Here is a 27567-nt window from a genome sequence, read left to right as displayed (position 1 = left end):
GTAAGTGTTTGCGTAACTGCTTCCAGAATCTGGCCCCTGGTCCTCTTGACTGCTGTTTATATAACTTGACACACACACACACTTAGTTCAATATAAACGGTGTAAAGGTATATTATTCACTTTACACTGTAGTTGTTACACCACTTTAAACAGCCACATGGTAGCCAAACCCTTTTTTGTAGCATGCATCCATGACCTTCTTGACGATTATTTTATTTATTTTTGAGTAATACCATAATGTGTTGATGACGATTTAGATTTAAATAAGTATTGTGGTAAGAACCATTACAGACGCACCTTTGGTGGCGTTATATAATGGGGTGTTCCTGCTGATCCAGTGAACTCTCTATTCTGTCGGCTCTGAAAATAGGCGGGCATATCCCCTGTGTTTTTCGTTCTATAATACCCATTGACCAAGACTAGCTAATATATGCTAGACTATTAGTTTAAGTGGATATTTCCCACACCCCGGGCTGTAGCAAGTTAGGGTACACATGCCCTGGGCTGTAGCAAGTTAGGGTACACATGCCCTGGGCTGTAGCAAGTTAGGGTACACATGCCCCGGGCTGTAGCAAGTTAGGGTACACATGCCCCGGGCTGTAGCAAGTTAGGGTACACATGCCCCGGGCTGTAGCAAGTTAGGGTACACATGCCCCGGGCTGTAGCAAGTTAGGGTACACATGCCCCGGGCTGTAGCAAGTTAGGGTACACATGCCCCGGGCTGTAGCAAGTTAGGGTACACATGCCCCGGGCTGTAGCAAGTTAGGGTACACATGCCCCGGGCTGTAGCAAGTTAGGGTACACATGCCCCGGACTGTAGCAAGTTAGGGTACACATGCCTCTGACTGTAGCACTAACCACCATGCATGACCGGGGTTGCAGGCCGAGCGGCGTCCTCACGTCATCTTCGCCAAGACTGCGGTCCGCATCACCGTATACGACGACGGAGACGCCTCCAGAAGACAACCCACGGGCTTCGAGGCGAAGATTGAAGGTCAGTCACACTATCTTCTCCCTCTGTGTTCCTCCCTCACGTCGTCGTCGTCTCTGTCCGCCATGAACTGGGAACCCACGAAGATGACAGAGTGCAGCAACTCCACTTTCATTAAATATATACCGTTATTAGGCTATGAAATGAATTTGCACGATGGAAAATATTTGTAGCACAAGATACATTATTTGTTGCTCTCTTGTATTATTTCCATTCTCGTTGAAATTTCCTGTTGGAGCCCTAAATGTGAAGCGTTCTGTAGACACCTTGTGCTGCTTCGGCCCCGGTCTCTGACCAGGCCTCAAGGTTGGTGGGCTGGTCAACCAGACTGTTGCACGCGGCTGCTCGCAGTCTGACGAAAGAATCAGAGCCTGGTGAAGGGGTGGGAGTGATAGGCTCCAGACCTTTCCCCGGAGCACACATTCCTGCTCCTCCTCAAGTATACATATGTCTGAGGATGAACTTAAAGTGTTCGTTAACTTCTTAATTATATTGTACTAATTTTAAATTAAAATTGATCTTTATACAAAGTTACCCTTAGCACAAGTGTTTGCTCATGAGCACCCCAGCACGTGGCTTTATCCATGACCACCCCAGCACGTAGACCACATGGGTTCGAATCCTGGCCGGGTCAATTAGAGTTCTTAGTAATATAATATATATATGTGTGTTTATTGAACACACAATATGCCTTTGTGTGTATTTATACCTCAATAAAATTATTTCAATTCAATTTCAACTACTCAAGCACGTGGTTAGATTGGGTTATGTATAATTAGGTAAATTTAGGTTAGGTTAGGTCCGGTCTGATTGAGCTAGGTTAAATTTAATTAGGTTAAATTTAGTTAAGATTGGTTAAGTTTAGTTCAGTTAAGCTTGCTTAAATTACGTTTGGTTTAGTTTGGGTAGGTTAGATTAAGTTTGGTTACGTTAGAGTAGGATAGTTTAGCTTGGCTTAGCTTGGCTTAGGTTAGGCTACGTGGTTTGGTTAAGTTAGGCTAAGTTTCATTAGGTGTAGCAAGGTTTTGTTTCGTTTGCTTAGATCAGCTTAGGTTATATATGGTAAAGTTTGGTTAAGTTTGACCTGAGGTGGGTTAGATTTTTGTAGGTTAAATGTTATTAGGTTAGGTTCGTTTAGGATGAACTGGATTAGTTTAGGATGGGTTATGTTAATTTTGGTTATGCAGAGTTACGTTAGTTTACGTTAGGTTGGACTAAGTTACGTTGGTTTATGTTGGTTAAGTTACGATGGGTTAGGTTAAGTTGGATTAGGTCAGGTTGGATTAGCTTGTGTTAGATTGTGTTAAGTTAGGTTAGGATAGGTTACTATTGGCTAGATTAGGTTAGATTTAATTATTTAAGTGACAACAACAATGCTTTATTTCACCTTTGAGCTGGAGAGGCCAGAGGTACCAGCCAGTTATTGTGTCATACAGTGTGTGTTAGTATGTGTATGTATGCCCCCCTACCACTTATTGTGTCATAGTGTGTGTTAGTATGTGTATGTATGCCCCCCTACCACTTATTGTGTCATACAGTGTGTGTTAGTATGTGTGTGTATGCCCCCTACCACTTATTGTGTCATACAGTGTGTGTTAGTATGTGTATGTATACCCTCTACCACTTATTGTGTCATACAGTGTGTGTTAGTATGTGTATGTATGCTTCTTGCCCCCCATATTGTGTTACCGTTTTTCTTACATTCAGTTCATGTTTCAGTGCTGGACCTGTTCAACAGTGAGGATTACAACGAGTTCATGACGTCCAACGCCTATCCTCACATCCGCCGCCTCCTGCTGGGCTAGACGAGCCCCGCCCACCTACGCCCACTTCGGTAAGCGGCAACCGTGTGTTGGTAGGAAACGGATTAGTAACGCATTCGTGAATAAGGAGGTGTATATGGCAGTGTGGTGCCCCTGGTTGACGGCGTGGGCGTGCACTCTATACGGGGCGTGCACTCTACACAGGGCGTGCACTCTACGCAGGGCGTGCACTCTACGCAGGGCGTGCACCCTACACAGGAATACTCCCGCTCCTCACCAAACGCTTCCGTATAAAAAATACAAATACACTTTCCGTACAAATAAAAATAGGCTTCTGAAAATTTAAAACTTAAAATGAGGTGTTGGGAACTTAAATTTTAACTCAGTCTAACCTCAGCTAAGCCTAAGCAACATAACTTAGGCTCAACACTCCACTTTGGGCCTAATCTATTCCTATGGTGGGTAGTTAGGCCTAGGTAAGGCTGGAGATATATTCCCCCTCTCAACCTTAAAAATGTGTGTGTTCAGTTTCATTTTTATTTTTGTAAATTTGTTGAATTTAAATACTGAATTGTTGAATTACAAAATACAGCTTCTCAGTGTGTGTGATATAGGCATATGACAAGCGTGAGGACAGGCTGGTGGTGTTATCACACACACACACACAAACAGCCTCAATCATAACAAATAGAAAAATTATGATGATGATAATGATAATAAAAATACCAGTAATGATGATAATAATAATAATGAGAAAATCCGTAGGAGCTGTGTAGAGGGTTCGAACCTATGTGGAGGGTGTTCCCACACATACCTGGTGGGTTCCTAGTTAGGCTTCAGTAGAAGCCTCTGGACACCCTTGTGTGTTCAGTAGAACTCCAAGTTGCAATCCTTATTACCATGTCGTGGTCTAGTGGCTAGAGCGTGTGGCTGGGAACACCCACCGCATAGGTTCGAACCCTCATCACGGCTACCTGGTTGATGCAGTCACGTTAGTGTGATTACTCTCCGTGTAATAATAATAATAATAATATTTGATGTAGAGAAGAGAGAGTGGAGGTGTAGAGAGAGAGCACGGCAGCAGCCAGTGTAAATGTGTTATATACACCACCAGGAGTTAAGACCAGTGCTCCGGGTGTAGTCCTTAATACTAATACTGCTCCTCGCAGGTGCTGCCTGGACCACGGAACGTCACTGCTGCTCCTCGCAGGTGCTGCCTGGACCACGGAGCGTCACTGCTGCTGCTCCAGGTGTGCCGTGATCAACGTTACGTGACCACATCAACGCCTCATCAACTCCCCCTCAACTGTGATGGATGTTACAGAACTCGTGTTTACAGGAGAAGGTGATGTTGACCATCTCGCTCCCGGAGCCCCGGTGCCGCCCCCGCCCGCCACCACCACACCGACACTCCTTACCTCAAGTTACCCACCACACCCCTCTCACTGTGTGACTGACAGACTCACCGTGTGACTGACACACTCACCGTATGACTGACCCTCTCACCGTGTGACTGACACACTCACCGTGTGACTGACACACTCACATCCCCTCCAACAACGACACTGGCTATAGCAGCGGCGACGGACTCGACGGAATGCGGACTTTCACACACAAAATGTCAACGTTGCCTCCTGTTAGTTTGGAAGACGGCCCGTAAGAGATGGCCGTAAGCTGACCTAACTTTTTCTAGGCCTACGATAGTCTATATATGTACTTAATTATGCCTAAGATTGTGTATGTTAGACCTAGGATTATATATAAGCCTTTGGCAGATAAAGTTAGGCGTATGGTTACTCTGTTTCTGTCTTTTAGAGTTCCAATATTATTACTTGTGGACCTTCTTGACGCAACGCTGCGCATTGTGCTCACAGTAGCTGCAGGTACTGTGAGGCGAGGAGCTCACAGTAGCTGCAGATACTGTGAGGTGAGGAGGCCTGCTTGCTACAGTGTTGTGAGCATACACACACACTTCTCCGTCCAGCGAGCCTGCTCGCGTCCCAGCCGCACGCTCCACCGAGCAGCAGCCAGTATAGTGCACTCATTACTGTATATGACAGGTGCACCGCCTTGTATATGACCCTACCACTGACGTAAACATTAGGGGAGGGTACACTGTGCCCTCCCCTAGTGTTTATGTCAGTGGTAGTGTGTGATGCACGTCCTGCACTGTGTACTGTTCACTATTATATCTGGGGTTATCTCCAGGGGTATCTCCATGGCGGTATCTCCAGGGGTATCTCCATGGCGGTATCTCCAGGGGTTTTCTTCAGGGGTTATCTATAGGGAATATATCTCCAGGGATATATCCAGGGAATATTTCCAGGGGAATATCTCCAAAGGTATTTCCAGGGGTTATACGCAGGGGTGTCCCCAGAGAGTATCTCCAGGGGGGGGGGGTTATCTGCAGGGGGGCTATCTGCAGGGGGTGGTGTGGGAGGCAGGCGAGGGGCGAGGAGGGCCGGCGTGGCGAGGCACCGTCCTGCTTACCATCACTTATTCACTCAACTTTATCAACCATTTGTACTCATCCGTCTTAGTAACGCTATTCTGGGCATTTGGGCTCCTCGTCCTTGTCTCCTTGGGCATTATTGCCCCCCCCCTCCCCCGCTGGGGCACCAAGGCACCCCGACACTCGCCTCTGATGGAAAAAAACAGTTCTGGAATATTGAACCTGTTGTAGCTGCTCTTATGCAAGTTAGAGGAGGTTTTATCCTAGAGAAATTCCTGTAGGTTTTAGAACTGGTGTTGACAATGACTGCGCTCCGTACTTTAGCAACTAGCAGGGCGAAGGCGCTGAGCACTAGCTCTGGCCCTATAGCGTGTTGAGGACGCTGCGCACTCTGGCCCTAGCGTGTTGAGGGCACTGCGCACTCTGCCAACTAATATCCACTCACACCCCAGCTGCCTGAAGGTGTTATGTGTGCATTATGTGTACATTTAGAGGTGCGAGGGTGCGAGCAGGTGTGTGAGCTCCTCTGGTGCACCGTGTAAGATGGCAGGTGTTGTAGACAGGTCTTGATACTGGACCTTGGAAAGTATTTTGAAATCAGTCAAAATCCCTTCCAGGGGGAATTTAAATAAATCACTGTTTATAACTGATATGTTTCCTGTAGCAGCCTATAGCGTCTCGGAGGAGGTCCCGAGTGAGATGAGTGTGTTGTATTACTTTCCAATAACTCCTCTAATGTTACCAGATCACACGAACACTTTGCCAGTAATTAACATATTTGTAATGTTTGGGAGTCTTTCTATCCTGTAAAAGGGCATTATGTAAATAGTTTGTAAATTTAAACAACCCTTTGTTAACACGGACACACTAAAGGAATGTACCCGCGTCTTAATGTGGCTTTATGTGTTGAGAGTTACCCATTGTTGTAGTTTGTTAAATTAATGTATCGCGAGTTATTGATTGTTGTCCTACTGATGTGTATATTGTCTTATGATGCACATATATCATTTTCATTTAAATTAATATTTTAATTAAATTTTAGTTGGAAACACTGTATTTTTTTATGTATTTTGTACTGATTCATTAAAGGTGAAGGACAGACCTAAGATATATATAAGTGTATTAAAAAAAATCGGATATAACTTACATATTTTCTCAAGATGCTGTATGCAGTTGAGAACACTGTACACAGCACCTTGAGAAACGATGTAGGTAAAAGCTGAAAATGTGTTCTTTAATCCACTTAGACATAAATTGTGTTTCCTTCAAGCTCTACGGCATTGCAGTCTCTCCGTTGATTCATTATAGCAGTAAGTAGGAGAGTACCTGCCAGGGTGGAGCTCAAGACACACTGGCCGATGCGTACAGCCATACTGTACTTACCTGAATAAAGTGTAGCTTTTGAGAGCCTTGACTTTATTGACCTTTGCAATTTATGAGTACCTTGTTAGTCTATACTCTAAGAGAGAATGTTTGTCTGTCTGTTTGAAGCTGGAGGCCACAAGGTTGGTGCTAGCCATCACCCAAATTGGCAGAGGGAATGGTCTGATGGTAGATTGTTAGGGAGATGGATGGATGGACAGATGGATAAATAGGGATATAGATAGATTTATGAGTAGATGCATGGAGGGGTGGATAGATAGATGGGCAGATAGATGGATGGATAGATACATTGATGGATGGATAGACAGATGATAAGACAGATAAATAAATGATAGGCAGATGGATAAATAAATGGATATATGGATGGATAGATAGGTAGATGGGTGAATAGGAAGATGGATAAACAGATGGCTAGATAGGGGGATAGATAAATAGACAGAGGAACAAATAGATGAATAGATAAATAGATAGATGGATGGCCATAGATGGATGGATGGAAAGATTGATGAGATAGATATATAAATGCAGATAGATGGATAAATGGGAAACAGTACAGAGAGGTTCTAGGGAACAAGGGGCACCCTCCCTAGTATATCTATACTACAATTGAGATTGTCTGTCTGACTGTTCAAAGTTGGAGGCCACAAGGTTTAGGCTAACCTCACCCAAATTGACAGAGGGAATGGTCTGGGGTACGGGATGAACATAGGCTGGTCGGTGTTGCCATAATTCAAAAGGGAAGAGCGTGTCAGTGCCCCATTCAGACCCCCACGACGATTTTAGCCATGCCGGACAGCTTCACAGCTAAATATTTTCAAAACAGACTATTCATACAATCTGTAGGAGTGAGGTGTTGATGCTGCTTGTCATCTTGAATCATGAAGGTGAAGAGTTACTACGTGTAGACTCGAGTGACAATACCAGCATCACAAGAGCATGGAAATGCAGTCACATTTGAGTGTTCCATGAATAATGATGAGTTAACAAAATTAATATACAGTATATTATATATAATAATTATATAATAATTCTAATAATAATTATAATTAATAATTATAATAATAACAAACTCTGCTTTCAGACAACACTCAGTCCTCTTGTTTAAATCCCTTAACATGCTAAATATTAACTCGCTCTACACTTTCTCTTGTATCAACTACATTTACGAAACCCTGTTCTTAAATGCAAACCATGCTCTAAAACTCTCCCTGGACAGATGTAATAGGACCCATTATCACCACATCAGAAATAAATATCTCTTTGATATCTCCAGGTTCAAATGTAATCTGTGTAAACACTATGCAAATAAAGGGACCTAGTCTATGGAACTCACTCCCTAATGAATTGAAAAGCTGTCCAACTTTTGCCTTATTCAAAAACAAAAATAAAAAGTACCTAATTTCATCTTCATAGTTTCTTACACTGAGCTTTAAATTTGCTCTGTATCTAGTGTTACCCAATCTTCCAATCTTTATGTACTTAATCCAACCAACTTTACCATTGTGATTATTGCTGTCTTCTTTTATGTGCTAGCTATATGCTGTATTGTGCTTATTAATTTTTGTTAAATTACCATTCAAACTGTCAATGCAATCAATCTGAGCTACCTATGTGCTTTAATATACAGTACCTACAAATTTCTCTTATCTTTTATTTTTTTTTCTTGCACTGTACCTGTTATCATTTTTATAAATTTTGCTAGTATTTACCTACTTAAAATTTTCATAGATTAAGGACCTGCCCAAAATGCTTCGCATACTAGTGGCTTTACAAGAATACAATTATTTTATTACCCTGTTAATTAACCATTACTAAGCTAATTATCTTCAAGATCATTTTTTTATGATTATTATTATTTTTCTTATTATTTTTTATTTTACATTTATATTGTCAGTCTCTACTGATTTTTTGTGTTTTATTTTATGTAACTTCTGTGTCCTCCCTGGCTATCTATTGGATCTTTATTTTACTTCTAAATTGTTACTATTTTATTGTATCTGCTTTTATTCTTGTGTTTTGCTTTATCGTGTATCTTGTATCGTGATCCCTCTGCATCTCTATGCACACTGATATTGATCCTGATCAAAATCTTCTGTCTCATATCTATACCAACCAGCACATTGATCATCATTATTGCAAGTATTTCACAGCACACCAGGCTAAAAACAAACTCCAAAATAGCACCTGTCTATCAGTTTATAACCAAAATGTTAGATCACTTGGTAAACATTTTGACGATTTAAATGCACTACTCACAGCACTAGGTACTAACCTATCGTTCATTATTTTAACAGAAACTTGGCTAAATAAAGACTATACCCAACTCTACAACTTAGCTGGTTATAAAGCCATTCATAACTGTAGGCCTAATAAAAAAGGTGGTGGCACAGCTATATATTACCGAGATACATTTATCTGCAACAGTGTTATTAGTGACAGAGATGACTACTGTGAATATACTTTTGCTCAGTTTACAATTAAATCCCTTAAATCCTCTTTGACTATTGGAGCCATCTATAGATTTCCTAATACTAACATAGCTTCTTTCTCAGACAACCTAAGGAATCTTATTATAAACAACAATCTCAACAAAAACCACATCATTCTGGGAGGAGACTTTAATATTGACCTGGGTCAACAAAACTGCTCTCAAGTTGACTATTTCCTTAACAGCATGAACTCCTGTATGCTAATCCCCACTATCACCAAACCTACCCGAGTCACTCAAACATCAGCCACTACCTTGGACCACATATGGACAAACATAACAGCTCCCCTTGTATCTGGTATAATCTACGACAGAACAACTGACCACTATCCTACCTTTCTCATAGCGAACATGGACATAACACCACCAAAAAGCAAGAAATTTTCATTTAGGCTACACAGTGAATCAGCTTTAGACAATCTTACAGAGGCACTTCACAATATTAACTGGGATTCTGAATTCATTAATACCCATGATATAAATTCATTAGCTAACCTCTTCCTCTCCAAAACTCTAAGCCTCTACAACCTTCATTGTCCCCTTCTTACAAAGCAAGTAACTGACAAAAGATTAAACAATCCATGGCTCACAAATGGCATTCTCAACTCAATCAACAAGAAACATGAATATGAAAAGAAAGTTAGGATTGGCCTAGTTTCAAGGGAAGTAGCTAAAAGGTACTCATCAATGCTTACCAGTATCATAAGAAAGGCAAAACTTGCATATTATGTGAATAGATTCAATGAAGCAAAAGGTAACATGAAAAACACTTGGAAAACTATCTCTAGTATCCTAGGAACTAAACAACACTCACATAACCAAATAAAACTCTACAAGGATGGGGATATACCGTCAACTGATTTAGAAATGGCAAATGAATTTAATAGTTTCTTTTCATCGGTTGGTGCTAATCTTGCCAGTAAAATCCCACAGACTCAGACACATATTAACACATATCTCTCAGGCAGCTATCCAAACTCTCTTCTCCTTTCACCAATCAGCCCGGCAGATGTTGTGTCCATCATACACTCTCTAAAAACCAAGGCAGGGAACACCAGTGAAATTCCGTCCATTGTGTACAAGAGAGCCTCCCATGCCCTTGCCCCACCCATAGCACTACTGTTCAACAAATCTATAGAGTGTCACACCTTCCCTGATATCCTCAAAAAAGCAAGAGTAACGCCAGTCCATAAAGGAGGCAATCCGGCGGACATAAACAATTATAGACCAATATCAAATCTACCCATTCTATCAAAAATATTTGAAAAAATTATTTACAAACAGCTCTATTCCTACCTCGTAAAATTCGACATACTCAGCCCCTGCCAGTTTGGCTTCCGGTCCCAAAAGAGTACCAATGATGCAATCATTAGTCTCCTTGACATTATCTACTCAGCCCTTGACAAAAATGAGTTTCCGATTGGACTCTTCATTGACCTAAGAAAAGCCTTTGATACTGTTAATCACAACTACCTCTTATTTAAACTCCAGCATTATGGAATCCGAGGCCTTGCCCTTGACTACATCCGATCCTATCTTAGTGACAGACACCAATATGTAACCATCAATGATACAACTTCTTCCACTCTACCAATTACCGTTGGAGTGCCACAGGGCAGCATCTTAGGACCTCTTCTATTTCTTATATATATAAACGATCTGCCTAATGTCTCTAATATTCTCAAACCTATATTGTTTGCTGACGATACTACCCTTATCTACTCAAACCTCAACCCACATACACTAAATAATGTTGTGAATAATGAATTAAAAAAAGTCCACTTATGGATGTCAACGAACAAACTAACATTAAACATCGAAAAGACTTACTACATCTTATTTGGAAACAAATCATCAAATGCAATTCAGCTACAGATAGACAACATTAACATCAGTAATAAAAATGATGGCAAGTTTCTTGGCCTATTCCTAGACAAGAGACTCAACTTCAGCACCCACATTCAACACATAACTAAGAAAGTCTCTAAGACAGTTGGTATACTCTCCAAAATCAGATATTATGTTCCTAACTCTGCTCTCCTCTCACTATATTATGCACTAATCTACCCCTATCTTAATTATGGTATCTGTGCATGGTCAGACTTAATCAAACTTAATCTGTGTAAACACTCTATGCAAATTAAGGGACCTAGTCTATGGAACTCACTCCCTAGTGAATTGAAAAACTGTAAAACTTTTGCCTTATTTAAAAGCAAAACCAAAAAGTACCTAACTTCATCTATTTAGTTTCCTACACTGAGCTTTAAATTTGCTCTGTACCTAGTGGTACCCAATCTCCTAATTTTTATGTAATATCAAACAACCTTATCATTGTGTTCATTGCTGTCTTCTTTTATGTGCTAGCCATATGCTGTATTGTGACTACCAATTTTTGTCAACTACCATTCAAGCTGTCATTGCAATCAATCTTATATTGTTTCTGCTGTATTGTGCCTACCAATTTGTTGTCAACTACCATTTTAAGCTGTCATTGCAATCAATCATAGCTACCTATGTGCTTTAATATACTGTACCTATAATTTTCTCTCATCTTTTTTTTTTTTTTTTTTTTTTTTTTTTTCATTCCATGTAATCTGTTATCATTTTTTTGTCTATAAATTTTGCAAGTATTTACCTCCATAAAATTTTCTTAGATTAAGGACCTGCCCGAAACGCTGCGCGTGCTAGTGGCTTTACAAGACTGTAATTACCATAATTGTATCCTCACATTCCTTATGTACATTCTTGTATATGCATAAATAAATAAATAAATAACAATTACCTGTACTATGCTATGTATCCTCACAATCCCAATGTATCTTCTTGTGTATATATAAATAAATAAATAAATAAATAAATAAATAAATAAATAAATAAATAAATAAATAAATAAATAAATAAATAAATAAATATAGTCATTTTTCTTTGAGGTTGCAACCTGCAATCTATAAAACCGTCACATCAAACTCTTTCACTCTCATCTATGGTTGTCTTATGTTTTATATTATTATCGACATTCCTCTTGATGAATGTAGATGAGCCATCTACATTCCTCTTGATGACTCGAGTTACTTTTTCATTCTCGTATGAACCTGTTTCGTGACCCACAAGATTACCATAAAAGCACAACTCTCTAAATCTATGCCTGTATCCTTTGTACATTACAAGAAGAAATCACAGCAAACAACACTAAAAATATATATTATCACAAGAAAAATTACAAAAAGAGATTCCAGTATGGTCGATTAAGCTCAGTGCATGAAACATTAATGTAAGCAGCCCTCTACATGTGGACAGTGCCTCCAGTAACAGTAAGTATTCTCTAGAAACATATGCATTACTGGAGAATACTTCTCAGATTAGATGGTACATATGTAAGCATTCACGGACATCATTTTGTACATCATTTTGTTTTTGTGCCTGGAATAGGGAGGAAGCATTAAATATTAATGTTAAAATATGTAATGTTGTTGAGTAGAGCGAAGAAAGTAAAATTTGGAGGTCTCGGGGTCATTACCATATTACAGGTATAATATTACAAGTATAACCTACACCTCGGTTTCATTTCCATGGTTTTTATCCCAGGATTTTCAAAACGGAACCTTTCTCCACACCTACACATACTGAGGGCTGCACACCTACACATACTGAGGGCTGCACACCTACACATACAGTACTGAGGGCTGCACACCTACACATACTGAGGGCTGCACACCTACACATACTGAGGGCTGCACACCTACACATACTGAGGGCTGCACACCTACAAATACTGAGGGCTGCACACCTACACATACTGAGGGCTGCATGCCTACACATACTGAGGGCTGCACACCTACACATACTGAGGGCTGCACACCTACACATACTGAGGGCTGCTGGTACGAAGCAAAATTAGAAATAATTTTTATGGCTAACAAACAAAGATATGAATGTTGATACCTGTATTTTAGGGATATTTTAACAATACAGTACTGTTGAAATATATTCAATTCAATTTAATGTTTATTCTGGTAAAAGTACATACTGTACATTCAAAATGAGTTACAAACATAATGTTGGATTTCTAGATAGAGCTAGTACATATAATGCCTAAAGCCACTAATATGCACAGCATTTCGGGCAAATGCTCATGTCCACTCAATATAAAAATTATAGAAATTAAATTTGCAACATTCTTCAGAGAATGAATATAAAATATTGAATAATTACCTACAAAAATATCCTTAAAACTGTTGTTAAAGTTTGAAAAGCTACAGTAATTGGTGATGATACAAACAAAAATATTTATATATATTTTATATGAAATACAATATGTAACATGATGTTATACGCCAATTTAAACCCTGTCCTGTATTTTACATGGCAGTAACACATGCTGTTAATGAACAAAGAGCCAATATAGGAAAATAAAGGAGTAAAGAGCTCATCTTCTGGTCTCTGCAACACTCAGTCATATAAACACATCTGTACAGCCTGTACCCAATACAAATTTTATGGCCACTAACAGAGCTGTAACGAAGAACATGTACACATGAACACAAACACATGATTAAATGAGCACACTTAACACACACACACACACACACACACACACACACACACATGATCAGATGAACACACATGAACAATTACATAAAAACTTACTGCACACTAAGCTGGCCCTCCTGCATGCTGTTATCATGTAGGTGTAATTACCTATTTAAATACACAGATGTGTTATTAAACCTCATACCCCAAATGTCAAGTACACAATGTGTCAACTTTGTGAAAGAGAAAACATGCACTCACTTGAACATTATATTGTAGAATGTCCCATATTGACTGACTTTTGCCCTCCTGGGCTGATGTATGCTGAACTCTGTAACTACTAATTGAGTACTGGAACACTTGATATATTGGACTTGTACCCTAGATTGACCATGTAATGTATCAATTATACAATGAATGTATGTATGTGATGTAACTATATAACCTGAGCTTGTAAAAGCATCTTAATCACCTTCAGTGGTTAAGTGCTTAATTGCACACTAGTTTCTCTTTCAGCTATCTCACCCTATCAGAGTAAAAGAGACAAATGTATGTGTATGTATGTGTGTGTGTATATATATGTATGTATATATGTATATGTATGTATATGTGTGTGTATGTATATGTATAAAGTATATGTGGAAGCTGATCAGAATTACATTTCACCTATGTGAATGCACATTAATGACACTTTGTAAACGACACATCGAACACTTTATGTAAGGCATATGTAAATCTGTGTATCTATGTATTTACGTATGTAGTTAACTTAGCATTTTAAAAGCACTACACTCACTTTCTATGGTTGATTGTTCAATAAATCCCTGAATTATATGTTTAACAAATCTCTAACCCTGTCCATGGAGGACAGAAGAAAATGTATATATGCTGGTTAGCATTGTAAATGTGTGGTCATGTCTGTGGTAGAAAATAATAATAAAAAAAAAAGATGTGTGTAATTACTAACCCTCTAACGTGCTTGTGATTATGTGTACCAGCTAAACCTCGTACACCTGATCACAAGCATGTTCGAGGGCTAGCGTAGTGTGCAGTACGCCGCCACACACACCAGAGACTGGTCCTACACTCACAGTGGCTCATATTTAATATATTAGAACACTGGGTAGCTGCAATTTATTCTCTAAGTAAAAACATATTAAGTCAGGTACATTCTCGCCAAGCCACTGATACAAATAGCGTTCAGAGCATGTATGAAAGTTAACAAAATAGTTGAGGAGCACATTGAGAATTTTCTTTACAGTTCTTTAGTTTTTCTTTATCTTAAAAAGTTCTTAAAACTAGTGGATATATTATAGTTAACATATTAGTGACAAATATGTTTGAATTTGTTAATAAAATATTAATTAGGAAAAGATGGTGTTGATGAAAATTTAAAGGGGTGATGGATTTATGAGTAATGGGTCCGTTAGAAGTACAAGATTGTGTGGTAATATGCAGACACAGGGTAAATGTAGTTTAATGCTGTAGATTGTAGAGGAATGTAGAACAATTTAATTGGGAAGAGTTATTTTAGGACATCTATTTTACCTGAATTTACCCGAGTCTTCATCTCTAGTGGATTCTCAATGGAAATTTGAAGCTGATGGCGCGTTAAATGACCCCAGTTATTTCTAAAGATTTTTTGTTTAATTAATTAATTTTATGGCTTCAGCAAATTCATTACATTATTGGTGGAAAAAACAAGTTATCTTTCCTGTCCTACATTGTGGCTTGTTGAGTCACATTGTAACTCTCACAATCAGCTGCTTCTCCTAGTGTGAGTTAGATTGGACCCTTCAAAGTTTGGATTAATACTTAAATTTGTTTTACATGCCATGTTTCTATAGATTGAGTCACATGGAGAATGCCAGAGAAACAAAAGTACTTATTTCATGCCCGATATTCATGAATTTTGTTACATCCTGTTACAAAGAGTGTTAAATCTGGGTTAGTGTCACAGTATAGGGTTTTGTAAGTAAAAAGAGCACTAAAGAAAGTATGGAAAATGTATATAAGAACATAAGAAAACGGAATCTGCAGAATGCCCTCTGGCCCATACAGAGCAGCACCTATTTATATAAATGAAGCTCATTCATATAAATGTCCAGTCTACACATGAAACAATCCAGCAGTCCCAGGTCTGTTAGATTACTCATTAATTTGTTCCATAAATTAACAATCCTCTTTCCAAATCAGTATCTTCCCAGGTCTTTCCTGAATATGAACTTCTCCAGTTTGTATCCATTGTTTCTTTAATCTTCACCTTTACTTCGTTAATTTTCAATTCTATTTAGTTAGAATTTTTTCCAGACAAAACTCAATGTCTTTTCTTTATTTAGCATGTGTTTGTTGATATCCATGAGTAGACTGGTTTTGTTAATTGTTTATACATTTGTAGTGTGTGAATTGAGTTTGGAAGTGATGACTGTCCTGCATTCATCACAGTTTGGACGTAACTGAGAAATCGATAATTTATTTTCATGCAGTTTTTCATAGAGTTAATTAAGTGTGAAACATGGCATGTGATTAATGTGGAGTTTTATTGCTTTGGCAGTCTGGGCCTCCGGGTCAACTCTGAGATTGCTTAAAATGTTTACAATCATTTTACGTTTTCTCAGTCATATTTTGGGCTTTAACTATAAATTTGGTGTCAAAATGTTTGCAAATGAATTCTCTATAGAATAGATATGATAGAAATTGATAATTAAAAATAGACAGACAGAGTCAGATAGAGAGAGATACTGACAGACATAGAAAGCAATAGAGAGGGAACACATACATAAAAACAGATAGACCTTAATAATGCCGTATTATTCAGCAGTAAATTCAACTACTCGGAAAACCAGATCAGCTAAAATGAATCATGAAAGAACATGATCAGGTGTGGAGTTTGACTAGGGTGGTGTATCTGTCAGCTGATAAGGCATGTATTGTAACCAAGTTATAATTTATGACAAAATGGCAGCAAACACTCTGAATGAATACTGTATGTCAGTGTTCTTACTAGAGTAGATAACATTTCCTTACCCAAACAAATTTTTGAAGCAGGAGAAGAGTGAATTAAGGGATATTCCCATAATATACAAAACAATCAGAGAGAGCATTAACCAATTAAAGGATTCAAAAGCCCCAGGTTTGGAGGAATTTCAATCCAACATTATAAAGGAACTGGCAGATAAACTATTTCCACCACTAAAACTCTTCTTCAGAAAATCTCTGGACTAACGGGCAGTTTTCCTAGAATGGAAATATGTTCCCCTTTTCTTCAAAAAAGGTAGAAAGGTCTTGGCAGAAAACTATTGACCAGTCAGCCTGACCTCACATGTCTGCTGGTTCATGGAAACTGGAGAGAATCCTAAGGGAGGGAACCATTGACCACCTCAGAGAACACAATTTAGTAAAATCCAACACAACATAGTTTTGTCCTGCCTTATTCACCTTCTCACATTTTTGGAGACGGTAACCTAAATGACAAAGGACAAAAAATTCTGACAAAGGACTTCCAGTAGCCGTAGTATACATGGACTTCTCTAAAGCTTTAGATAATGTACCACATGAAAGACTGACAAGGAAATTACAAGCATGTTGAATAAATGATAAAATATTAAAATGGATAAAACAATGGTTAAAATAAAGAAAAAAAAGAGTTGTCCTAAATAGAAGCAAATCTGACTGGAAAAATGTAGCTAATGGGGTAGGGCAAGGTTCTATCTTGGAGACAACCTATTTTGTCATATACATCAATGACACAGATGAGAATATTACTAATCAAAGCATCAAATTTGCAGATAACACTGCAGATATCTATGGTAAAGTAAGAAGTCAAAATTATATTCAGATCTTACAAACATATCTAAATGACCTACAAGAATGACAAATGCTCTTTAATATTCAGATCTTACAAAGATATCTAAATGAACTACAAGAATGACAAATGCTCTTTTAATATTGACAAATGCAAGACCCTGCATTTGGGACAAAACAACCCATGCCACGACTACCAAATTAATAGCATTACATTACAGCAGATTGATGAAGAAAGGGACCGTGGAGTCATGATCCACCACTCATTAAAAGTTGCACAACAGATGGGTGCAGCAGTCAGAAAAACTAACTAAACTCTTGGGATAATCAAGTGTATTTTTGACTATAAGGAAAAGAAGGTAATGGTTCAACTGTATATATCTCTTGTGTGCCCTCACTTAGATTACTGTATCCAAGCATGGAGACCTCATTTTCAGAAGGACATAGCAGTTCTGGAGAAGGTACAACACTGGGCAACAAGTCATTCCAGGGTGAAGTCATCTCACATATTAGGAATGCTTGAAGGCCATAAGGCTAACTACACTGCCAACCAGGCATGACAGGGTGGATCTCATTTAAACTTTTAAAATACTGAATAATACTTTAAAATACTATAGGATGTTGATCCGGATATTTTTTCAGAAAGTCAGTTGTAACACAAACAAAGAGCAACGGTGTCAAGCTCAATAAGACACAATGTAGGACTGAGAACAGGATATGGTTCTGTTTTTAATTAGTTAATGTGAGGAAATGTTTCAGAGGTTGATTTTACTCTAACATTTCTTCAGACTTGTCTTTGATGAACACACTTGACCTCGATCAACACACATCTAGATCAACACACTTGCCCTTGATCAACACACACTTGATCTTGATCAAGACACTTGACCTTGATATTGTACTGAAAAACATCAGAGCTGTTCTTTGAACGATGTATATATATTGTAAAATTGTATATAATCCATATAGAGTTTATGCAGTAAATTATACAAAATATAACAATGTTCATTATTCCAAACAGAAACTACTGTAATGTGCAAATTTAAAATACAGTATAAAATAATAGTGAAACAAAGTGAATAATACTGATGTAATGGTAGTACTAAATAAATAAATGAGTTTGATGAAATGAACAAAATATAAATAGAAAAATGCAAATAGAACAAAATATAAATAGAAAAAAGAAATTATTTCTAAATTAATATCCTCATTTTTTTTCCAAAACAGGAATTTTATACTTTTGCTCAGTCTAATGCAGAAGGCTTATTATGTCCAATTCAACCATTAATAACACTTCAATAAAAATCTCAACAATTTAGTAAATTCATATAGCCATAGTTGCAAATACTGTCTTTGCAATGTAAAATTTGGCAGATAAAATGTTTAAATATCACCTTAGAAGCATCAAATACTGTACTTGACATTATGTTTGATATTAAAGTTAAGCCTGTTGGTATATGTGTGGTGCTTCGGAGTTACTGCAGCATGCACGTTTTACATTGTTCTAAACCATTTGCATGTCAGTGTCCCACTTTATAGACAGCTATAAAACCTAGAACACATAAATTAGGGCTCTAATGGGTTTGATGTCACTGGTGCTAACTATTTGGGTTCTACCTACAACAAAATAAAATTAATAAATATCTTGCATGTACTATATATCAAACTCTTGATATGATCATTCCTTTGATTTTTATGTGAATTGACATACAGTGCAGCCTGTATATAATTTTTGTATGTGACAAATTTACTAAATGTGATAATTAATGATGGCAAAATATTATACTTTAATAAATAAGTTACTGATCCTCTGACTCCACTATAAAGATTTACATGCAAATTCTTTTGAAATTAATAATCACTAATAGTAGAAAATAAAATAACATTGTTTGCAGTGATTTACAACTGAATATCACAACTCTAGGAAAAGTCAGGTTAATAGAGCAGCCATATAGTGGCATCACTGTAATTTCATATACAGATCGGCCTACATCATTTACACAAAAATCTCAATATATATAGACAACTTATATACACACTTATTCTGGCACTGTAGTCTATAGAAATTAATTTCACTCTATAATTTTTTCTTTTAAAGATGGTACTATCCCGTTCTTAACAAAAATGAAGTCATTAGCAAGCCAACCTGGGTGCGTCACCTCTGTGTATAAGTTATAGCCTTGACTTTCCACATATTTGCGTATGGCATCCTTTCCCTCTCCTCCATGGATGAATTCCACTGACAATGTCTGAAAAAATATTATCTCATTTTAACCCTTAAGATCATATCAATATTTGTAAGATATACAAAAATTATTGGATATGGAAATGCTAACTTGAAATATTGCAAATTTTTGTAAAAGAGAAGCCCTTAATAAAATAAAACAAGAATTATTAACCTCAAAGTAAAGGAAGACATTGGAGAAGGATACTTAAAAATGAACATGAACGAAAAGATCTGGGAGGGTATAACAAAGTTTACATCTCTCAAGACCTCACAGTAGAACAGTAACAAATGATGGAGTACTAAGAGACAAACTAAAGAAGTTAAGAAACACAGACCAGCACAAAGATTGAAGGCTAAAGATAAGGAGAGGGGCAAGTGATCGTGACAGTGCACTGTGTATAGTACAGTACTTACCTCAATGATAGACACCAATATGTAACCATCAATAGCATAACCTCTCCATTACCATTTACAGTGGGTCTATAGAGCAGCATCTTGGGACCTCTCCTAATTTGATGGGAGTTCTTAGCCTACCGGGGACCACGAGCCAGAACCTGGCCCCCTCAGGCATGAGGAGCAATGGCCTATAGAAACCCCATGTGGTTGGAAGCATTCTACATTTGTCATCTACCGGGTTAGGCACCCAGAAAAGTAGGTGTCCCAAAACAAACTACAGCAGGTTAAAAATTGTGACCGAAAGCCAAATTAGGAAGCAGAACTTCCTAAACCAAAAACGAAGAAAACAGCTGAGCGGAGGGAGGGAGGGATGTCGGGGAGTCTCCGGGACTCACCCAGAAAATGGCGTTTCATTATATCCAATGCTGGTTTTCTGTGGAGAACCCTTCCAGCTCCCCAGAGCTACCTAACCAAACATAAGAAAAGAAGGACTTACCCGGGAGACGATCATCACTCTCTCCTCAACTTGAAGTTGAGACAACTGGCTGCAACCTGCAACTCAAGACTACACATGCCCGAGTAGGGCCAGGAACATTAACCACTGTACTACGCAATGCGCCTGTAGGCGCTCAACGGGTGGTGAGCATTGTGCCTCAAGGATCTTATAGGTATGGAGTAAAATTCAAAACTGTCGTGCGATGACACGATTACAAAATGGATGCCTGAGGGCCCCAGTGATCGTCCACCATTTTGAAAAAAAGTCCTAGCATGCTCCAGGGCCATGGGGAGCCTCAGTTTCAAGGAAGCAACCATGTCTGAAGCATCGTCTTACAAGCTCCCGCTCCACGGTCAGCCGCGGTCATGGAAAACGACTCTCTGAGGAGGAAATACGCGACATACTGTATGATGATGATGCCATGGATGATGATTTAGACTACGATCCAGAGAAAGTCTAGATTGTAGTCTGTAAGGTGTGGATACCTTACTCAGAGGTCTGACACGAGTGAGGGAGAGACTGAAATGGAGGAGGTCGCGAGTGTGTACAGTACACGTGCCTCGCCGCCCTGGGTCAACACTGCTAAGGTCACCACCACCATGTGTGTCCTCTGATGCAAGTTTATTCAGTGACAGAACATGTGATGATTCATTCTCAGGCTTCAGTGACAGGCTCCAATACAAGTAGTGTTGATGACCTGAGTACGAGCAGCGAGGGTGTTACTAGGCGGGGTTTGCTGCCCTAGTAACACGCTGAGGCAAGCGGCAGCATGTCACATGGCAAGAGGACAATGACAACAGTGTTTCCTCGACATCAGGTGTTCGTGGTAGACCTACACTATGCAGAACAACCTCACCTCCTAGCATACCTATAGGTAACTCTAGCACAAGACGACGGAGCCGTGTTTCTGTTGCTCGTGGTAGTTTTTCACACTGTGCAACTGCGAAACTGGTATTGTCATAAACATGATATTGTATTCAGGTACAGACGTTGACATACCAGGTCAGGATCCACACGGGTTCTTCGGCAGTGTCGTAAAAACCCTCATGGAACCGTTGCTGAACAGGGGGCATATACTGTTCATGGACAACTACTATACCAGCCCCTTATTGATCAGATACCTCCTTGACCATAACACCTGTGTATGTGGCACTGTGAGGCCCACAGGAGGGAAATGCCAGGGTTTGGCATAGGTATTGCAGTGGGTGATTGCCAGCTGCGAAAGTGTGACAAGATGTTATCAGTGCAGTGGAGGGACAGATGCGAGGTGAATATGTTGACAACAAAGTGCACTTTCAAACACGCTTCCCAATATATAAACCTGATTGAGTCATAGATTACAATGTCAACATGTGCCTAGTAGATAAACGTGACATGATGCTCGGTGCCATTGAGTGCGTGCGTAAATCTGTGAAGTGGACAAAGAAATTCTTTTTTCCATCTCATTGACGTTGCAGTGTTCAACTGTTTCAACATGTATTTCATGAAATCAGGCAAGAGACCCCCAATACAGACATTCAGAGTGGCACTAGTTTCACAACAGCTCTTGCCCTTCAGTTCTGGGAGCCACTTAGTAGCATGTCTGCACCTTTTCCAGTTTGTTTATGTGCTTCTTAAGATATGGGCACCACACAACCACTGCATATTCTAGCTTTGGCCTAACAAAAGTTGTGAACAATTTCTTTAGTATATCGCCATCCATGTATTTAAAAGCAATTCTGAAGTTAGAAAGCGTGGCATAGGCTCCTCGCACAATATTCTTTATGTGGTCCTCAGGTGATAGTTTTCTATCTAGAACCCTAGATCTCTTTCAGAATTCTTTAAAGATTTCCCATATAGGTTGTGTGGGGTCTATGTTCTCCTATTCCACATTCCATAACATGGCATTTATTAACATTAAATTCCATTTGCCAAGTGGTGCTCCATATACTTATTTTGTCCAGGTCATCTTGAAGGGCATGACAATCATCTAAGTTTCTTATCCTTCCTATTATCTTAGCATCATCAGCAAACATGTTCATATAATTCTGTATACCAACTGGTAGATCATTTATGTAGACAATAAACATCACTGGTGCAAGAACTGAACCTTGTGGTACTCCACTTCTGACATTTCTCCAGTCCGATACATTGCCTCTGATCACTGCCCTCATTTTTCTATGTCAGAAAATTTTTCATCCATGTTAGAAGCTTACCTGTTACCCCTCCAATATTTTCCAATTTCCAGAAGAACCTCTTATGTGGAACTCTGTCGAAAGCCTTTTTTAGGTCCAGATAGATGCAGTCAACCCAACCATCTCTTTCCTGTAATATCTCTGTTGCTTGATCATAGAAACTGAGTAAATTCAATACAAAGGATCTTCCAGATCGAAAACCATACTGTCTGTCTGATATTATATCATTTCTCTCCAGGTGTTCTACCCATTTAGTTTTAATTATTTTTTCCAATATTTTGACTATTACACTTGTCAATGATACTGGTCTATAATTAAGGGGGTCTTCCCTGCTTCCACTTTTGTAGATTGGAACTATGTTAGCCTTTTTCCACACATCAGCTACAACTCCTGTAAACAGGGATGACTGAAAAATCTGTTGAAGTGGAATGCTGAGCTCAGGTGCACATTCTCTCAGAACCCATGGTGAAACTCCATCTGGACCAACTGCTTTGTTCTTATTTAGCTCCTTGAGCATTTTTTCCACTTCATCTCTAGACATCTCTATGTGCTCTATGTTGTTCTCTAGAATTTTATTGCATCTGGTTCCCTGAAGATTTCATTTTGTACAACACACTTTGGAACTTTTCGTTTAATGTTTCACACATTTCCTTTTCATTTTCCGTGAATCTATTTCCCATTTTCAACCTCTGAATATTATCCTTTACCTGCAATTTGTTGTTTATGAATTTATAGAATAGACCTGGTTCTGTTTTACATTCAGGCAAATATATGGTATGCAGGCAAATGTGCCAGAGAGTGCACCCCTCACTGCCTGAAGTTATGATGGAAGGGGACTCCCCTTCCAAACAGTAACACCTCTCCTCCTCCCCCCCTCCTCACCATCTTTCATACGCCAACAGCAGTTATCAGCAAGGGTAAGTAATAACGTGAACATACTTTTGTAGTGTAGATTTAGATGAATTAGGTATAAAATTTAGTTTGAAATGAGGTTTTTGGGTAGTCAGGAACGGATTAATTCATTTCCGATTATTTCTTATGGGGAAATTAGCTTCGGTTTATGAGTTTTCAGATTACGAGCTGTCTCCAGGAACGGATTAAACTCTTAAACCGAGGTACTTATATATAACCTGTGTATATAGTATAATAACTGACAAAGTACAGTGGCACCTCGACTTACGATTGCTCCAACTTACGATAATTTCGAGTTACAATGTAAATTTCAACGAAAATGCGACTCGACTTACGATAGTGTCATCGACTAACAATATTTGTTAGTACACGTTTGGACTGAGCGCGTGGTTCCCGGTCACGCGGGCCAACCTGCCTCAGTTTACTAGAGCTGCCCGCTTAGTGACAATCACGCCTATAAGAAATTTCGTTTTTGTGGTGATTTTTTGCTTTTTGAACATAAAACTGATTATTATATATCATGCCATGGGTCCCAAAAAGTCAGCGGTAAGGTTCAACCTAAGAAAATAGTTGTGAGTTGAGGCAGTAGAGGATATCCCTTCCTCATTAAGAAAATGTGTGAAGTATGGAAACAACTGCAAAGTTTTGTTGAAAAAACTCACCCAGATAAAGCTGTAGCAGGCTGTTGCATTGACCTTTTAAATGACAATGTAATGTATTATTGCAGAGAAGTGTTAAAATGTAGGGAAAAACAAGTGTTTTTAGACAGATTCTTAGTAAGACAAGCAAGCAGTGAGCCACAAGCAGGTCCTAGTGGTTTGCAGGCAAAACATGCCAGAGAGTGTATCCCAGAAAAGTCATCACTGCCTGATGTTATAATGGAAGGGGACTCCCCTTCCAAACAGTGACACCTCTCCTTCCCCCTCCTCACCATCTTCCATACACCATCAAGAGTCCTCCATAAAGGTAAGATAAACATTTGTACTGTATTGTAGTTAGAGAACAAAATTGTATTCAGTATAAAATGTATTTGTAAGTTAATATTTTGGAGGGTGGGGAACGGATTAATTCAATTCCCTTTATTTCTTATAGGAAAAATCCCTTCGACTTTGGATATTTCGACTTACGATCCATCTCTAGGAATGGATTACCATCGTAAGTCGAGGCCCCATTGTACTTGTTTACTGTTTTATGAATATAATAATTGAATCAATAATATGCACACCATAATTTTTAGTTCAGCGATGATTCACACATTTTATTATCTAAATATATCACACTACACACTATTGAATAATATTAAAGCAAAAAAACAAAGAAAAAATTAATCAGAGACATTGAAATAATTAGGTAATTTTATCTTTGTGGCAACACCCCGCCTGACAGCTTCGGCAAAGCAAATGCTTGATGAGTCAGTGTTTGATACAGCGCCTCTTTTTTTTGCCAGACTTCCCCGACCTATTGCGGCCAAAGTATGCCACTTGCGATTTTTTTATTATCTTTCCCATGATCAGGGAACACAAATTAATAGGCTAAGAAGAAAAAACAATTTTTGTTTTGTTTTTTTGTTATGTGCCTGTGGTGACAAAGGCCAAATAGCCCTTAAAAACACAAGAGTTAAGACTATATAAAGATACAGAAAAATAAGTAGAAAATATGGAAGTAAAAATATAAATTTATACTTTGAATTGAGTTTAATGAATTTAGCAATGCAGAAAAAATTACTTCTTCAAATTATATGCTTACCCTAATATTGACTTTGTCCCAAGGAATAGTACGGAGTACTGCAAGCTCTGAGCCTTCTACATCTAGGCTGAAATAGTCGATAGTGGTTGTGTTGAGGGCCAGTAAGATGGAGTAGAGGGGAAGGCACTGCACCTCTGTGTAGCCTTGCTGCTCTTGTCCTGTTTTCAAGCTGCTAATCTTACCAATGTTGAAGCTTTGCTTGAACATCACCTAAAATGGATTCATTGGGTAATTAAGTAAATTGTATGTCAAAATTGCAAAATTAGAATGCATAACAATTTGAGAGTTATAATTGGTTCGGGATCTTAAGCCAAAAATCAGTGCATAAATATATGGAATAAAGCAAATAAGTAGTTTAATGGGATTTATTTCTAGACGCACTAGCAACACTCTGTCTAATGTTATTCCTTTTGTTAAGCCCCATTTAGATTATGCAATTCATGAGGTACACAGTAAACTAGCTGTACTCACCCACTCACAGGGTGAGTATGAGGTGCGCAGTAAACTAGCTGCACTCACCCACTCACAGGGGTGAGTATGAGGTACACAGTAAACTAGCTGCACTCACCCACTCACAGGGTGAGTATGAGGTACACAGTAAACTAGCTTCACTCACCCACTCACAGGGTGAGCAGGAGATGTACAGAAAACTAGCTGAATTTTGCTCACTCACAGAGTGAACACAAGATGCACAGTAAACTAGCAACACTCACCCACTCACAGAATAAGCATGAAGTGCATAGTAAACTAGGTGTCTCTGGCAGCAACAACCAGTCATGCTGAGAGTTGTCATGACTGCTGCATATCATCACACAAACATAAGGGAAGCAGGTATTTTTTCCTGAAGCATGTATTGTACATTATAATAAAATATAAATATTTTATAACAAGTACAGTATACAGATATACAGATAGTGTATACATAACTCACAGTGTTCGGATACGGGTGTGTACTGAGACATGCACTGACAGCCCAAGCCTTTCGATTCTTCTTTAACACCAAGTCAAAGTTTTTGGGATCTCCTTCAATGAGAACGCCTTGCCAGCCAAACTTTTTCTCAAAGACGAGCGTGTTGGAGCGTGTCTCTCCGTCAAGGGCTCCACACTCCACAAAGAATCCATTCTTCTGCAGGGAAGGAACAAAGACAAGTTGAAGAGTTCCTTCTATACAATAAAGCATTTTGTTACTTAAAAGAGTAAATAAATTAATATTTTTTTATAATTATTTTAAGAGAGTATATATTCCTGTATCTGTAGGTTTAACTGCAGCTCACAATCACCATATTTGTACATTCCTAAATATAACACTAGAAAATGGTAGCATCAATGATAACTCTTTCTACAGTGAAAGGTTACCTACTTATGTTATGTAATGTACATGATTTGATTACACACGAATGATTGATTTCACTTACAGAAGGGAAGGGAAGTAGGCAACACGTGGACAAAGGAAGAGCTAGACGACCAATGAGAGGCCTTACAATGGTCATGAGAGAGATTATAATAAGACCAGATAAAGATGAATCCTGATTGATTTTACATTTTTTTTATACAAGCGTTTTTACATTCTTGTTAATTTTCTAGCAAGTCAGGTAGGAAGATAGGAAGAGGTACTCATGCTACAAGATCAGGCAGTAGAGGCATATATATACACGGACAAGATTAAGCAGATTAAACTCACCTGGTTACCAAGTATATGGCGTATCTCTATGGACTGGCCCATGGAGGGATCATCATTGGTGCTTGCCAGGCTGTAGGGCTGCTTGGAGGGTGGGTACAGGTAATGTGTCCTGATCCTCTGAAATAGGTAAACAACTGTGATTTAGTTAAGAGCTTAGGTATTTAAAGACTAGGGGGTGTTTTTGCCCATTGCTGAACAGATTATGGGTTCCAGTTCTAGGATGTACTCAAATTAAGGTTTTAGAAATGAGAATAATAAGATTAGAACTTTTGGGTTTAATAAATATAAACAAATTCAATGCAATACACAATAAACAAATTGGGATTTTCTGTGAGAGCCCACTTGGTGGCTCCCTGAAGCTATCTTGCTGAGATGGCTCTCAGCTACTGGGTCACACCTGTTGTGGGAGCTCTGTTTCCCTGGGAGACCAGAGCCAGACTCTGACCCCATCCTCATAAAGGTGCAAAGATAAGGGGACAATTATCATCACCATCACTGGATAAGCATCCAAAATGTCAGCAAAA

General features: G+C 38.8%; 2 protein-coding genes across 3 annotated transcripts in view; one reads left to right on the top strand and one right to left on the bottom strand.

Moving 5' to 3' along the window:
• Positions 1-6613, top strand: part of LOC123764047 (serine-rich adhesin for platelets) — an 86060-nt gene extending 79447 nt beyond the window's left edge. Inside the window, exons 7-10 of one of the 2 annotated variants that reach the window (XR_011229428.1) lie at positions 883-994; positions 2711-2825; positions 3924-4637; positions 4672-6613. Coding sequence is in view for 1 of the 2 variants with exons in the window: in XM_045751533.2 (XP_045607489.1) it covers positions 883-994; positions 2711-2796 (198 nt within the window). In the remaining variant the exon portion in view is untranslated. Of the gene's footprint in view, positions 1-882; positions 995-2710; positions 2826-3923 lie in introns of both variants that reach the window. The other variant, XM_045751533.2, reaches the window with a different exon arrangement.
• A 6456-nt stretch (positions 6614-13069) lies between these two features.
• Positions 13070-27567, bottom strand: part of LOC123764046 (protein Star) — a 77501-nt gene continuing 63003 nt past the window's right edge. Inside the window, exons 4-7 of the mRNA XM_045751532.2 lie at positions 27044-27160; positions 26294-26488; positions 25363-25572; positions 13070-19660 (exon numbers count right to left, since the gene is read on the bottom strand). Coding sequence (XP_045607488.1) covers positions 19484-19660; positions 25363-25572; positions 26294-26488; positions 27044-27160 — 699 coding nt within the window. The 3' untranslated portion in view covers positions 13070-19483. The remainder of the gene's footprint in view (positions 19661-25362; positions 25573-26293; positions 26489-27043; positions 27161-27567) is intronic.

Source organism: Procambarus clarkii, chromosome 23, assembly GCF_040958095.1.
Source record: "Procambarus clarkii isolate CNS0578487 chromosome 23, FALCON_Pclarkii_2.0, whole genome shotgun sequence".
In the NCBI taxonomy this organism is placed as follows: domain Eukaryota; kingdom Metazoa; phylum Arthropoda; class Malacostraca; order Decapoda; family Cambaridae; genus Procambarus; species Procambarus clarkii.
This window is presented reverse-complemented; position numbering and strand designations above follow the sequence as displayed.